This window comes from Pithys albifrons, chromosome 1 (assembly GCF_047495875.1).
Source record: "Pithys albifrons albifrons isolate INPA30051 chromosome 1, PitAlb_v1, whole genome shotgun sequence".
Taxonomy (NCBI): Eukaryota; Metazoa; Chordata; class Aves; order Passeriformes; family Thamnophilidae; genus Pithys; species Pithys albifrons.
Genome location: NC_092458.1, coordinates 112,631,167 through 112,643,582, shown reverse-complemented (window position 1 = coordinate 112,643,582; position 12,416 = coordinate 112,631,167). Strand labels below are relative to the sequence as shown.

General features: G+C 46.3%; 1 protein-coding gene across 1 annotated transcript; it reads right to left on the bottom strand.

The window, feature by feature from the left end:
- Positions 1 to 4,900: 4,900 nt before the first annotated feature.
- On the bottom strand, positions 4,901 to 11,896 carry TIMMDC1 (translocase of inner mitochondrial membrane domain containing 1). Its single transcript, XM_071563736.1, has 7 exons — positions 11,771 to 11,896; positions 11,527 to 11,692; positions 10,424 to 10,512; positions 8,121 to 8,188; positions 7,170 to 7,248; positions 5,664 to 5,774; positions 4,901 to 5,123 (listed from the first exon to the last, which is right to left on the bottom strand). The coding sequence occupies exons 1-7, from the start codon at positions 11,863 to 11,865 to the stop codon at positions 5,048 to 5,050; spliced, it is 684 nt and encodes a 227-aa protein (XP_071419837.1). The 5' UTR covers positions 11,866 to 11,896; the 3' UTR covers positions 4,901 to 5,047.
- Positions 11,897 to 12,416: the final 520 nt, after the last annotated feature.

The window sequence follows — 12,416 nt, the reverse complement described above, 5'->3', positions numbered from 1 at the left end:
TTTTCCTGGGGGTGGAGGGAGTGGGGGTATTAAGAATCCCTCACATATGTATTTAAAAAATAAGCTCTGAACCAACTCTTAACTCCTTGCTTTGACAATGACTTTAAGATTAAGAAATAAAGAAGTGCAGGGAACTAAATTCAGCAGGAGATTGAGAAACAAAGCATTGGTAATCTTGATGAAGCTGGAAATCTTTGCTTCCCCTTGTTAATGTGCTGCATAAGGACATGCAGCAGTCCTGCCTTCCTTGCACAGAGAGAAAATCCACACCTTGTCCCTACCTACCCTCCCACAGAAGAATATCCCTGCATCAGTGGTCAGGCACAGGAAAATTAGTATTCTTTAGACATCACATCAAACACCAGCAAATAGGAATAGACAGCAATGACACAGCTAATGTCACCAGAGCTGCTGTGCAGATAAGAGTGGGGGATATTGGGTGGGGATATAACGGCAAAAAAAAAGAGCGAAAAAGAAGATAAAAAAGATAAGACATCGCTGTGTAAGCACAATGGCAAAAACATGACTCACAAAAGCCTGGTATTTTCTTTTTTGAGGGGGCAAAGGACAACACCACCACTGTCACCAATGCATGCAGAGGCTAAAACAGGAAGAGGCAGAGACATACACACACTTCTGCTTATTCTGTTCCTTCATTTAACACATAGAAAAAGGAAAATCAGAGCTGGTTGCTGACAACCCTGAAACACATGTATTTCTTCAATGGAAATGAACTACACTGGGACTGGGATGTTTAAAAAATTAAATGCTCATTTCAGAAGTCAGAAAACACAACACCTTCTTGAAAGAAAACTGTGCCAAAAATCTGTTTTGGGTGGGTGGAATATGCTCTCTGGGATTGACTGTTCATATTTCAATCAACAGTAATTATCTGTACAATCATTCAACCAGAACAGACTGACTACTCTTTTCCTGTGGGAAGTAGACCCAACCCCTGTCTGGATGTAATTCCCTTTAGTAGCAGAAAAATCTCCAACAGAGAAGGGGAGCCAGAATTCTGGTGTTCTGCTTTGAGGGAATAGTGATGGGCCACCAGGCCATTCTGAGGAAAGACCATTTTACGTTAACTCCAGCCCTACCCACAGATAACAACTATGACTTAACAGTTGAACTCTGAATCAAAATAATAGACAGAATTGGCTCTTGCCTTTATTACTGCCTGGATAGAAGGAACATCTGATACTGCCACCAGACTTTATTGTTCACTGGTGGGATCTTAGAGCTCTTCTCATGGGATATCACTCAAGGATGCTTCTCTAAAGCAAATACTAACATGAAGTACATACTGTACTGGCACAAAGAGCTTACAGTCACAATCACTACTGCTATATGTCTTTATTGAGTGTCTTGAACCACATTTCCTCCAAAAGTCATCCCTCATTTCCAATTTTCAAATTAAATTAGAGGCCTTTTTAATTGTTAAAACTGTCCACAGTGCCAAGTCTTCCACCATCACCATCAGAAATAAGGAACCTTTGCCGTGGCCCCCTCAGACTTTTTTACTGAGGAGCCCAAAATATGCCTTTTTCAGGGCATATCCATATCATTCCCAGCTCCTCCACCTTTCCTCAGCATTGACTGAAAACTACACCAAGTACTGTAGGAACAAGCCTGAAGAAACCACCACGAGTAAGTTATTCAGGTGCTGTCTGAAGACAGCTTTCACCAGAGCATAATGAACTTCTGGTATCAGGGTACCTTTAGCACACAAACTATTCATAAACCTAAGGACAGGAAAGGGGTTGTGGGAAACATGTGCAGCTTGATTACATCGGCCCTTTTAACAAATCGGGGGACAACAGTATGTGCTGGTGAGGGTTGAAATAGTTTCAGGTTGGGTGCAGGCCGAGGCAGTGGCACGAGCCACAGAGGGAAATACTGTCAAGGGGTTAAGGCTGTGGTTCAGTTTCCTGCCTAAACCAAAATCAATACAATCAGACAATGGCAGTCACCTCACAGCAGCAATAGCCCAGAAATGGGCAAAACCCGAAGGGATCCTGTGGGTGTTCCACACTGCCTACTATGGGATAGTAGACAGGATAAATGGTGTCCCAAAATGGTTCTTGAGACCTCAGGACCCAAACTGGCCTGACCAACTATGGGATGCTGTAACAAAAGTTAATGATTGGTGGAAAGTAAATGGATGTCCATGATTTACAGCATTCTGCCCAACAGCACCTACTGCCCTTTCTGAAAGCAAAAGGAGTGACAATCCCTGGAACCCCATATGTTTTCCGGGTCAGTCAGTACTGGTAAGCCTGATAACTATAGGGGAAGTCCCAATGATCTTAAAGACCTCCCTGAGCATGTATGGATGGGTAGCCACCAAGACCCATGGCAAAGAACCTGGAGGGTAGGAGGGCTCTGCAGAGGGACTTGCACAGGCTGGATAGATGGGCCAGATCCAATGGTGTGAGGTTCAGCAAGGCCAAGTGCCAGGTCCTGCACTTTGGTCATAACAATCCCATGGAGCAGCACAGGTTGGGGACAGAGTGGCTGGAGAACAAACAGGCAGAAAGGGACATGGGGATTCTGACTGACAGCAGCTGAACATGAGTCAGCATGTGCCCAGATGGCCAAGGCCAATGACATCCTGGCCTGTACCAGGAATAGTGTGGCCAGCAGGACCAGGGAAGTGATTCTTTCCCTGTACTTGGCACGAGTGAGGCCATACCTTGAGTACTATGTCCAGTTCTGGGCCCCTCAGTTCAGAAAGAACATTGAGGGGCTGGAGCGTGTCCAGAGAAAGGCAATGGAGCTGAGGGAGAGTCTGGAGCACACGTGCTATGAGAAGCAGCTGAGGGAGCTGGGGGTGCTTAGCCTGGAGGAGGCTCAGGGGTGACCTTATCACACTGTAACTCCCTGAAAGGAGGCTGTAGCCAGGTGGGAGTTGGTTTCTTCTCCCAGGTAACAACAGGACAAGAGGGCACAGGCTTAAGCTGATCCAGGGGAGGTTTAGGTTGGATATTAGGAAGTTCTTTACAGAGAGAGTGATTGGGCATTGGAATGGGCTGCCCAGGATGGTGATAGAGTCACCATCCCTGGAGGTGTTTTAAGAAAAACTGGATGTGGCATTCAGTGCCATGGTCCGGTTGACAAGGTGGTGTTGGGTCACATGTTGGACTTGATCTCCAACCTAATTGATTCTGCAATTCTGTAAACACAAAATTAACACCAGATGGATTGTTCCATTTTTTTAAGACCGGTCCAAGCAGGACGACGTTTTCTTCTCTCTCTTTTTATACAGGTGTCCCAAGAGGCATCCCAGAAGATGAAGTGCCAACAGGACTGCAGAGTCATGCTGTTCTTTACTGCACCGTTTGCACATGCTTTGTCTTGATAGTTTTGGGATAGTTATATTTGTGTATGTTTGATCTTGATAGTTTTCCAGTATGTACGCAAGTTTGTCACAAGCAGTATTTTGAAATGTGTGTGTTGCCTCTCTGGTCGTCATAGCAGAAGAACAAGAGTCCTCAAGAGTTCACATAGGATTTCATGTGAATATGAAATCATGGTTTACCAAAGTATTTGTATACCCCTTCCTACCTCCTCCGAAGTGGGTGGCCAATGGAGGGAGGGAGAAATGGGATAACAAAGACCGTTGGTGACAGCAGGAAAGTTTTCTCCAGCTGCAGACAAAGGAGGACAAAAAAGGATTTGGGGTTTGGAAACCAACAAAGGCTTTGCAGTAAGCCTGGCTCAGTAGGTAGAGCAGTCCTGCTGTACCTTTGACCTCCCTGAAACAACCAGACTATTGTGCAGTAATTTCTACTGTGACTTTCCTATGATACGTTCTGACAAAACCCCCTTACCCTGGCATTTGGATCCCCCTGAAACTGGGTTGGTGGGAGGGATGAGGGTGGTAATCTGGGATATGTGTTTGTTTGGGTTATGATGATACCTGGACCTGTAAGATTACCAGCTCTAAAATGTTAAATGGCCAAACTCTTAAAAGTTGGCTTATCCTTATGCATTGCAATTAACAAACAATCTTAAATTGTATTCTCCATGCCATTTTGGAGCTTAAAAGTGCAATAGGAATCAAAAATGGTTTCCTAATATTGTCTCTTGCTTGATATGTTGTTATTAAATAAGCAAGGGATCTATGAAGTGCTGCACCTCATCAAAGAAGAATGCTGTCCATGGGAGAAAGTGGAGTAAGTTACTGACCAGTCTGCTGAACTGTTCTAACAACAGCAATGAACAGACTGATTTCACAAACTTTCACCTCAGATCCTGGTTTACATCTTGCCGGGAATTTTGAGACTTGCAGGCTGGAAAATGATCCCTTACATAGATTGGAACTTCTGTATTAACCAGACTCCTGAGGTTTTTGCCTATTGAAATAGCAACTGCCCATTCTATGTCTTCTTGTGCGATTTCTTGTTCCTCCTCTCCTTTTTCTCCCTCTGTCTGCTGCCACTACAGGAAGAAGAGTCCAGTTAGACCTGGTCCTAGTGGTTATTCCAACCCACCAGATGGAATGGTGATGCATTGGATTACATTGTTGGGTCATAACCAGCTCAGGGAGTGTGTGTGTGTGAAGGGAAGAGGGGATGAGTCAAACCTTAAGGATGTCAGTGCTTTGGTGAGGAGAGGTAGGATTGGATCCCTCATGGCAGGTCCCTGGAGCCCACACAGAGTAGCCCCAGAGCAGCTGTCAGTAAAAGGCAACCCAGGAACACTTCAACACACCACACCTCCTGGAGCCCCTAACTCAGCCTCAGAATGGCTTTGTTTTGATTGTATGCTAACCTTTGAAACACCTGACAAGTTCCCTTATTTTCTCCCCTAAATTATCAGTAAAGGTACCACCTGAGGAAAAGTGTGTGGCTTCTCTTAACGCTGTCTTGAAGTATTAAAGAACCAAAGGCTCTGCAAAAGTTTGTAGGGCAACATTTTGGAGTCTTGTGTATTTTTAGAAGGAATACTCTCAGTTAAGATTGTGGCTTCAGGACTGGAGTCTTATAGTAGCTTCTTACACCAGAGATCTGGGGAAGCCTCAGTAGGTCCTAAATTCTCTTGCTCAGTCCATCTTCAGTACTCCCTGGGTGTTGTTTTCTGTTTGGCCTAAGACTTCAGTCACACTGAGCCTGGATTGCCTAATGAGAGAAGAGAGAGTACAAAGAAATTTTATGCCTGTATCTGACAAAGGCAAAATTCCAGCTCTTGAAAAGTTTATTCTAGAACTGGTACTATTAGTAAATATCAGTGAATCACACAACCAGTGTCATGGTCTTTTTTCCTCCACAGCCTCCAGCTACCCTCCTTTCCTTTCTTTAACAAGGATGGAAAGAGGGCAGCAACAAAGGAAAAGCTACAGTTCTGGCCTCTCTCAGTTTTGGTAAAGAAATACTAATGTGTTTGTCCCACTTATCTTCTCAGACCCTGCAAAAGTGAAAAACTGATGCGGTTTAGTGGCCAGGGCAGGGCATGAATTTTGAACAAAATACCTTGTTACAAAATAAGCAGCAATGTCTAAGGCTGGGAAGACTAAAGCAGCAGTTCTCAGACTGGTATGTGAAACACACCAACAACCAAGAGCAGAACTGAGGTGTGTCATGGATTCTTTACATGTTTGAACCACACAGACCTAGACACCCTTCTAGCCCACAGCTTGAAGGGGCAGAGCTGTTCCTTACCACTCTGCCAGCTTCTGTTCATACAGCTCCCTGCGCTCGCGACTCCTCTTCTCCTGCATGGTCTCCCCAGCCAAGCTGTGCAATGCCATTAAGAGGCCTCCAGTAGGGATCCTAGAGGAGGAAGCAGAAAAGTCAGGGTCATCCACGGGACACACAACAGCAATAATTTATTGGCATCAGCAAAAGGAGCACTCAGGAGCCAGACATCACATCAGAGGAGCATCATGTTCCCCAAGGGTCACATTACACCACAGACTAAGCTATGCCTATTCTACTGTCACCCATCAAACACAGCTTCAATTCAGCTGTGTCTCACCAGAGCTCCTGAGATACCATATTTTGAATTTACTCATTGACTGGCAGCCACAAGGCAAAGGGGTGGAAGGATTTAAGGTGCCCAAAGAACTCCTGTAGATCATCTAACCCAAAATTCAGACAGTGACACCCCTGCTTAGCTTCCATCCAGTTCTGGAGGTACTTGTGTTTTCACTGGTAAAGCTCCCTAGGCTGTTTCCAGGCATGCCCACAGGTGACACCATCCTGATGGAGCCATGTGGCACACATAAAGCTCATTCTCTTGTCCAGGAAGGGTTCCCAGATTCCCTTCTGAGAGTATTTACCAGTCAGCACTTTGAGGAAAAATTCCAGCTCTGCTTGAAAAGTCAGACTTCTCCTGAGTTAAAAGGTCATTGTCCTGATGGACAGAGCCTCTGAGAGAGAACCATAGATTTCCTCCATGCCCCAGGGAGCTTTAGGAGATTCACAACTGCAAAACCTACACAAACAAGTGCCACCTTACAACCTTGGGTTGTACAGCCCAACCTCACAGCTTCTTCCTCAGCCTTTCCTAACAGCTGCTGCTCCATATTTTGGCTTTGATGGAGTCTAATTTGTAAAAAAATTATTTTTACACAGACTCTTTACCTGGCAGTCCCCAGGGTGCCCCCTTCTTCAAAAGGTGTCATCATTACATCTGACACTCTTTGTCTGGATTCAGAGCTGCTACAGAAGCACTTGCTGATAAAGCTGACAAGGGAGCCCAGAAGCTGCATCTTGCACTCCTGCCTTTGCCCACAGGCTACAGAGTTCCTTGGTACAGACTACAGATGTCCAATGGTTCTGTGCACATGCATTCACCTGATCAGTGACCATGCCAAGGAAGAGGGACATGTCTATAACCCATCCCTATAATTTACAGTAGTTAGTGTCTCCTCTAATAAGCAAACAACTGCAAGTAAGATGCTCTACTGAGAGCCCTGAGTTCTTTACTGCTGAAGCAACAAAACACAAATCAAGAAACAGAGAAGAAAAAAAACCCAGTTTAAATGTTGGAAGAAAAGTGATCATCATGAGGTCCCAAGAGAGATACAGAAAAGCCCTCAAGGCAAGAGAGGAAGGGAGGTTTCTGTAGCCCCATCTAGGATTCAAGGCTTGGTGTGTGCAGCCACTAAGAAACACCCTTAAAGAGTAGTTTTAAGTCACCCATCAGCAGCACTCAGAACTCACCCAAACGCTGCTCCAAACACGAAGCCACCTGCCAGTCCTGGCAGGCCCAAGTTCATTCTGAAAAGGGCTCCTGTGAAGCCTAAAAAAAAGAACAAACCCACAGAAACCAGAAACAGCCCCCACCCCCAGCTATCATATACTGCTGTAGGGAGCTGCTTTGCTGCATTTCTCTTCCCTGTGAGCTGGCAGCTACTTTTAACAGAGTGGAAACCAAGTGCCATGGCCACTGGAAGGGACCCTCACCACATAGTTACCATGGTCTCTGCATGAAATATTTACAAAACTCCCTCTGCTTCAGAAAATCTGCCCAAGAAATACTAAGAAGTATCTATGCAAGTAAAACTGAGCTCTCTCTAGGCTGGAGCAAGATTCCTCCCCCCTTTTTTCTGTTCAACAACAGCTAATAATAGTAGCTGCCATGTAAGGCAGAAAAGACCAATAAAACATATCCAACTGTAAGGGCAATAAAGTCTGTAAAACTGAACAAGCAGATTGCTTACCCAGAGCCCTGTTGCCAAAAGCAGGCATGCAAAACTTAGCATGAAAAGGGCAGCTCATAAACAGAGCACTGAACTGCTACCAAGAACAGAAATAAAAAATTATTTCCCTAGTAAATAGGTGGTTATGAGAGCAGGTTATGCACCAAGTGTTGCCTTTACCTCACACAAGCATTTTTCACCCAAAATACTCCAGCAAGTATTTTGAAGATAAACTAATAACCACAAAACTCCCCAATGGTTTCAGCAGTTCATCAATATCTGCACTACAAATAAAGCCACACAGGAGGTAAACAACGGAGCAAAGTCCCAACAGAGGTCAGTGGAACAAGAAGCAAAATCCAGGAGCACAGGAGCCAGAGAACTGCTCAAACCCGAGATGAGGATACCTGTAGCTTTTTGGCTAAGCCCTTGCTCATAAAGAGGAAAGCACACAAGGCTGCAGCACTCTTACCTCCTGCTGCAGCAAAATGACTGATGGTGGTTTTATCGCGGTACACAGACAGGCCAGTGCTCACTATGCTGCAAAGGTAAGGCACAGAAGAATTAGCATTTGCATGTGGAAAAAGGGAAGTAGCAAAACACAGTCTGAAATAAACCTGGATTTCATTAAGCCAATCTTCAGGTTGCCTCCAACTTCCTGGTTGCCCATCTGTTCAGAGAGCGCCCATGCCAGCCGCAAGCGCCATGACTTCTGTGACTTTACTGCAGGCAGCTGCACAGACACAGGCCAGGGAGTGCCAGAGTTCCCAGACTGGATCTGAGATATTATTTCTTTTTTAATCAATTTTTTTTCCCATTATATATTTAAGGATAAAAGAAAGAGCAGTGCAAAGGTCCTGTCAGTCAGTCAGTTCTGATATAGAACCTTCATCACCAGAAGCTGATCCATGTGCCAGTAAGATCTTGCCTGATGCAGTGCCCTCTCCTACAGTTAAGTCACACTTATGATGGCAGAAGGGTCACCTACTCTTGTGGCATCAGATTTCCCTGTGGGGTAGGTAAAACAACTCCTCCAAAAGCATCAGCTAAGCCCCAAAATACTCTCTGTTCCCAGTTCAGCAGCCACATCCTCCCCAGCACTTCATAGAATCATAGAATTGATTGGGTTGGAAAAGATCATCAAGTCCAACCCTTGGTCCAGCTCCACTCCCTTTACCAGATCATGGCACTCAGTGCCACGTCCAGTCCCAGTATAAAAACCTCCAGGGATGGGGAATCCACCACCTCTCTGGGAAGGCCATTCCAATGCCTGAGCACTCTCTCTGCAAAGAAGTTTTTTCTGATCTTCAACTTCAATTTCCCCTGGCAGAGCTTGAGCCCATCGTGCCCCCTTGTCCTATTGCTGAGTGCCTGGGAGAAGAGACCAACCCCCACCCGTCCAGAACTTCCCTTCAGGTAGTTCTAGACAGTGCTGAGGTCACCTCTGAGCATCCTCTTCTCCAAGGTAAACAACCCCGGCACTTCAGTGAGCCTCCTGCATAACACCTGCAAGGCAGCAGCAATCTCCTTCCCAACACAGGTAAACCAAATCAATTTTGTTTTTATTTGTGAAACTTAAAATTTGCACAACTGCAGGATGAAACCTTCAACTTGGGCTTTACAGAAATAATTAATACTGAGCAGCAAATATCTCTTTTCAGAGCCTTTTCTAAAGGGTGGTGGAAAAGGGGCTTATCTGACAGCAGGGGAGACACCTGGTGGAAGACAATGAGGCTACATGTCAAATACAAAGAAATCAGGAAATCCAAAGAAATCAAAAGCTCCTGAAGAGAAAGCAAACTGTACACTAACTAAACCTAAAACCAGATACTAAACCAAAAGGAAGACTGAGGAGGAAATTCAGAAAGGAACAAAAAATTAGGGAGATGGAAATATCAAATAATGACAGTCGATATACTGGTATCTCAAAAGCAGAAGGGGACAGAACATACCTGCATATAGGGACAATGCAGGCTTAAGACTACACATAACTTACCATTTGGAATGTCAGGGAAGGAGATATTCCTAGATTAAAAGGGCTCTACTCGGAAAAGCGCTCTTAATTTGATACTCTATTGTCAGAAATGCACCTAAACAGCCAAGGGAGAAAACTGGGGAAGTGGAACAATATGTCTGCACGGGTTTTGTGTGTGCAGGGAAAAATTGAAGGCCTAGAGGTACACAGAACTGGTACGTCTGATGTTCAGTGACTGCTTAAGAACAAGGCAATCACCTGCAAGAGTTTAAGGACAAAAACAAAGGATTTTGAGTAAAATTAGTGTACACAAACTAGGAGTAGTGACAGAGGTTGTGAGTAACACTAGTGTATACAAACTAGGAGTAACAAACATAGCAAAAAGAGAAAAAATTAATGTGGGATAGAAAGCTCTTCTAGAGAAAACTGCCAACGCACTATCATGCTCTCCCATAGCAAAACATACAAAAAGAGATGAAGCAAAAGCAGAAAGAAGCTGTCAAGGAAGGGAAGAACAGTATTCCAGTCAGTAACAGCATGGATTAGACACAAGAACAAGGTTTTTCCATTTTTAGGCTTTGGGTTGGTTCATTACAAGACTTGAATCCGGGGATCATTCTAAAAGGTTAAACCCTCCTCATGTTCACGCCTAATCAATCAGACTTATGTTAGCACAACACTTGAAGCCTCAATCAGTCACCAGAGCTGAGAGTGCTGCCTGCACGAAGGGTTCCTTGCCACTAGTGCTGAAGCACAAGCACAAGTCAGCTCTCCTCCCACTGCCACCAGGAAAAACTTACTTGAATATTGTCACAAAAACTGTGACTCTCCAGCTCCAGCGCCAGCCGTAGCGGATGAAACTCCGGAGGCCAGCACGATGTGCAGATTGCTGAGGGTAGAGAGGGGACAGGCTATAGGTCACAAAAAAACTGGAAACTAGTCCATCATTATGAGCTCAGAAATATTAATAAATAATAACCATCAATAAATAATAGTAAGTGGATAATAACCACCAACATTAAATGTTAACAGACCCTGAAGCTCTGCAGTTTAATACTGGCACTTAAGTCTGGAAGTAAGAGGGTTTTTAAAAGATGTGATAAAGAGGAGCCTCACAAAAATTTAAAATGTTGCAGTCAACACTAAAGAAGTAAATAAATTCTCTCTTCTAGTGCTTGTGGTATAAGTGCTTAGCCTGGGTGAAGATATACCAGAGTGAAAGCAGGCACTGGTACTTTACAGCCCACTATGTCAGGGGCCAAATCTCATTGTGAGCGATAAAAAACACAGATTTTACATCAGGCAGAGTTTAAAAAGGGTTTTCTGTCACTTAATCCAGGTAACTCACACTTTAAAAGTCTAGATACATCTATAAAATGTCGCATATACTTTTTGTTGTGCTGTTATTGTAAAAGAATTATAAATGGTCTTAAAATAACCCCCATCAGTAAGACAAAGGTTAGTTTGACACCGTGAAGTCTCTGCCAACACACTAAAATTTAAAAACCAAGGGTTTTTTCCAAGACATTAATCAGCCATTTAACAGGATGGCAAATGTTGTTACCGTTTTTTCGGTAACTAAGGCGCTTTCTTCCAAGTTAACTGTGCAGAATGTGGGTATCAGCGAACAGCTAACTTAGAGCAGCTCATCAGGCAGGCTGCACACACTCAGACACAGCAAACAGCCTCCTGTTTTTGCCGCCAAGTACCAAAATCGGGCACACACACACACACGTGCGTCCTACAAAACACGAGGCCACACGGCCTCCAGAGGGCTCCGGTGTCACCGCCAGCCGCGGCCTCCAAGGGCAACTTCCACAGCCGGAGCCTCCCCCAGGCAGCGGCTCCCCGGGGCTCCTGGATGGATGCAGGATGCTCCCCCCGCGCATCCCCTGGGCCGTACCACGGCATCGGCGCGGTTCTGGAACAGCTCCCCGTGGCTGCGCTCGATGAAGGTCTTGCGGGCGCTGCGGAAGGCGGGCAGCCCGCCGTACAGCCAGCCCACTAGGCCCGCCGTGAACGCCGCCTTGATGAGGTTCACTGTCTCCTCCGGGTACCGCTGCAGGTCGCTGCAAGGGAAAGGCAGGGATGGAGGGGCGGCACGGCGGAAGCGCCGCGGGCCCTGCCCGCCCCATCCCGGCGCTCACTCTCGCTGCCAGAGCTCTCTGAGCCGCTCCCAGCCCGTCTGCGGCGGCGGAACGGGGCGGCCAAACCCCGACGGGACGCCCGGACCCTCCGCCATGGCCGCACCGGCGGCAGCGCCGGCCCCGGCGGGGGAGCGACAGCGCCCCCTGCGTCCCGGCGGGGAACGGCGCGGGGCGGAGCGGCTGCCGCAGGCTCGGCTCGGCTGCGTTAAGCTCAGTTTGGCTGTGTTAAACTCAGCTCGGCTTGGCTGGGTTAGGCTCGGCTCGGCTGTGTTAAGCTCGGCTCAGCTAGGCTTAGCTGGGTTAGGCTCGGCTCGGCTATGTTAAACTCAGTTTGGCTGTGTTAGGCTCAGCTAGGCTCGGCTGGGTTAGGCTCGGCTGGGTTGGGCTCGGCTTGGCTGTGTTAAACTCAGTTTGGCTGTGTTTGGCTCGGCTCGACTCAGCTGGATTGGGCTCAGCTCGGCTGGGCACTCCAAAGCGTTGGGACAGGTAGAGCTAAAGGTCAAGGCTGCGGGAAAAAGGAATTGGACCAAAAGTCCCCAGCTCAGACCTGCAGGTGACATGGGGAAGTTCCCAGCCACCACAACCGGAGATGCCCTCAATATTCCTCTGTCAGAGAGAGGGTGGAGACATGTCTCACTGTTCTTTG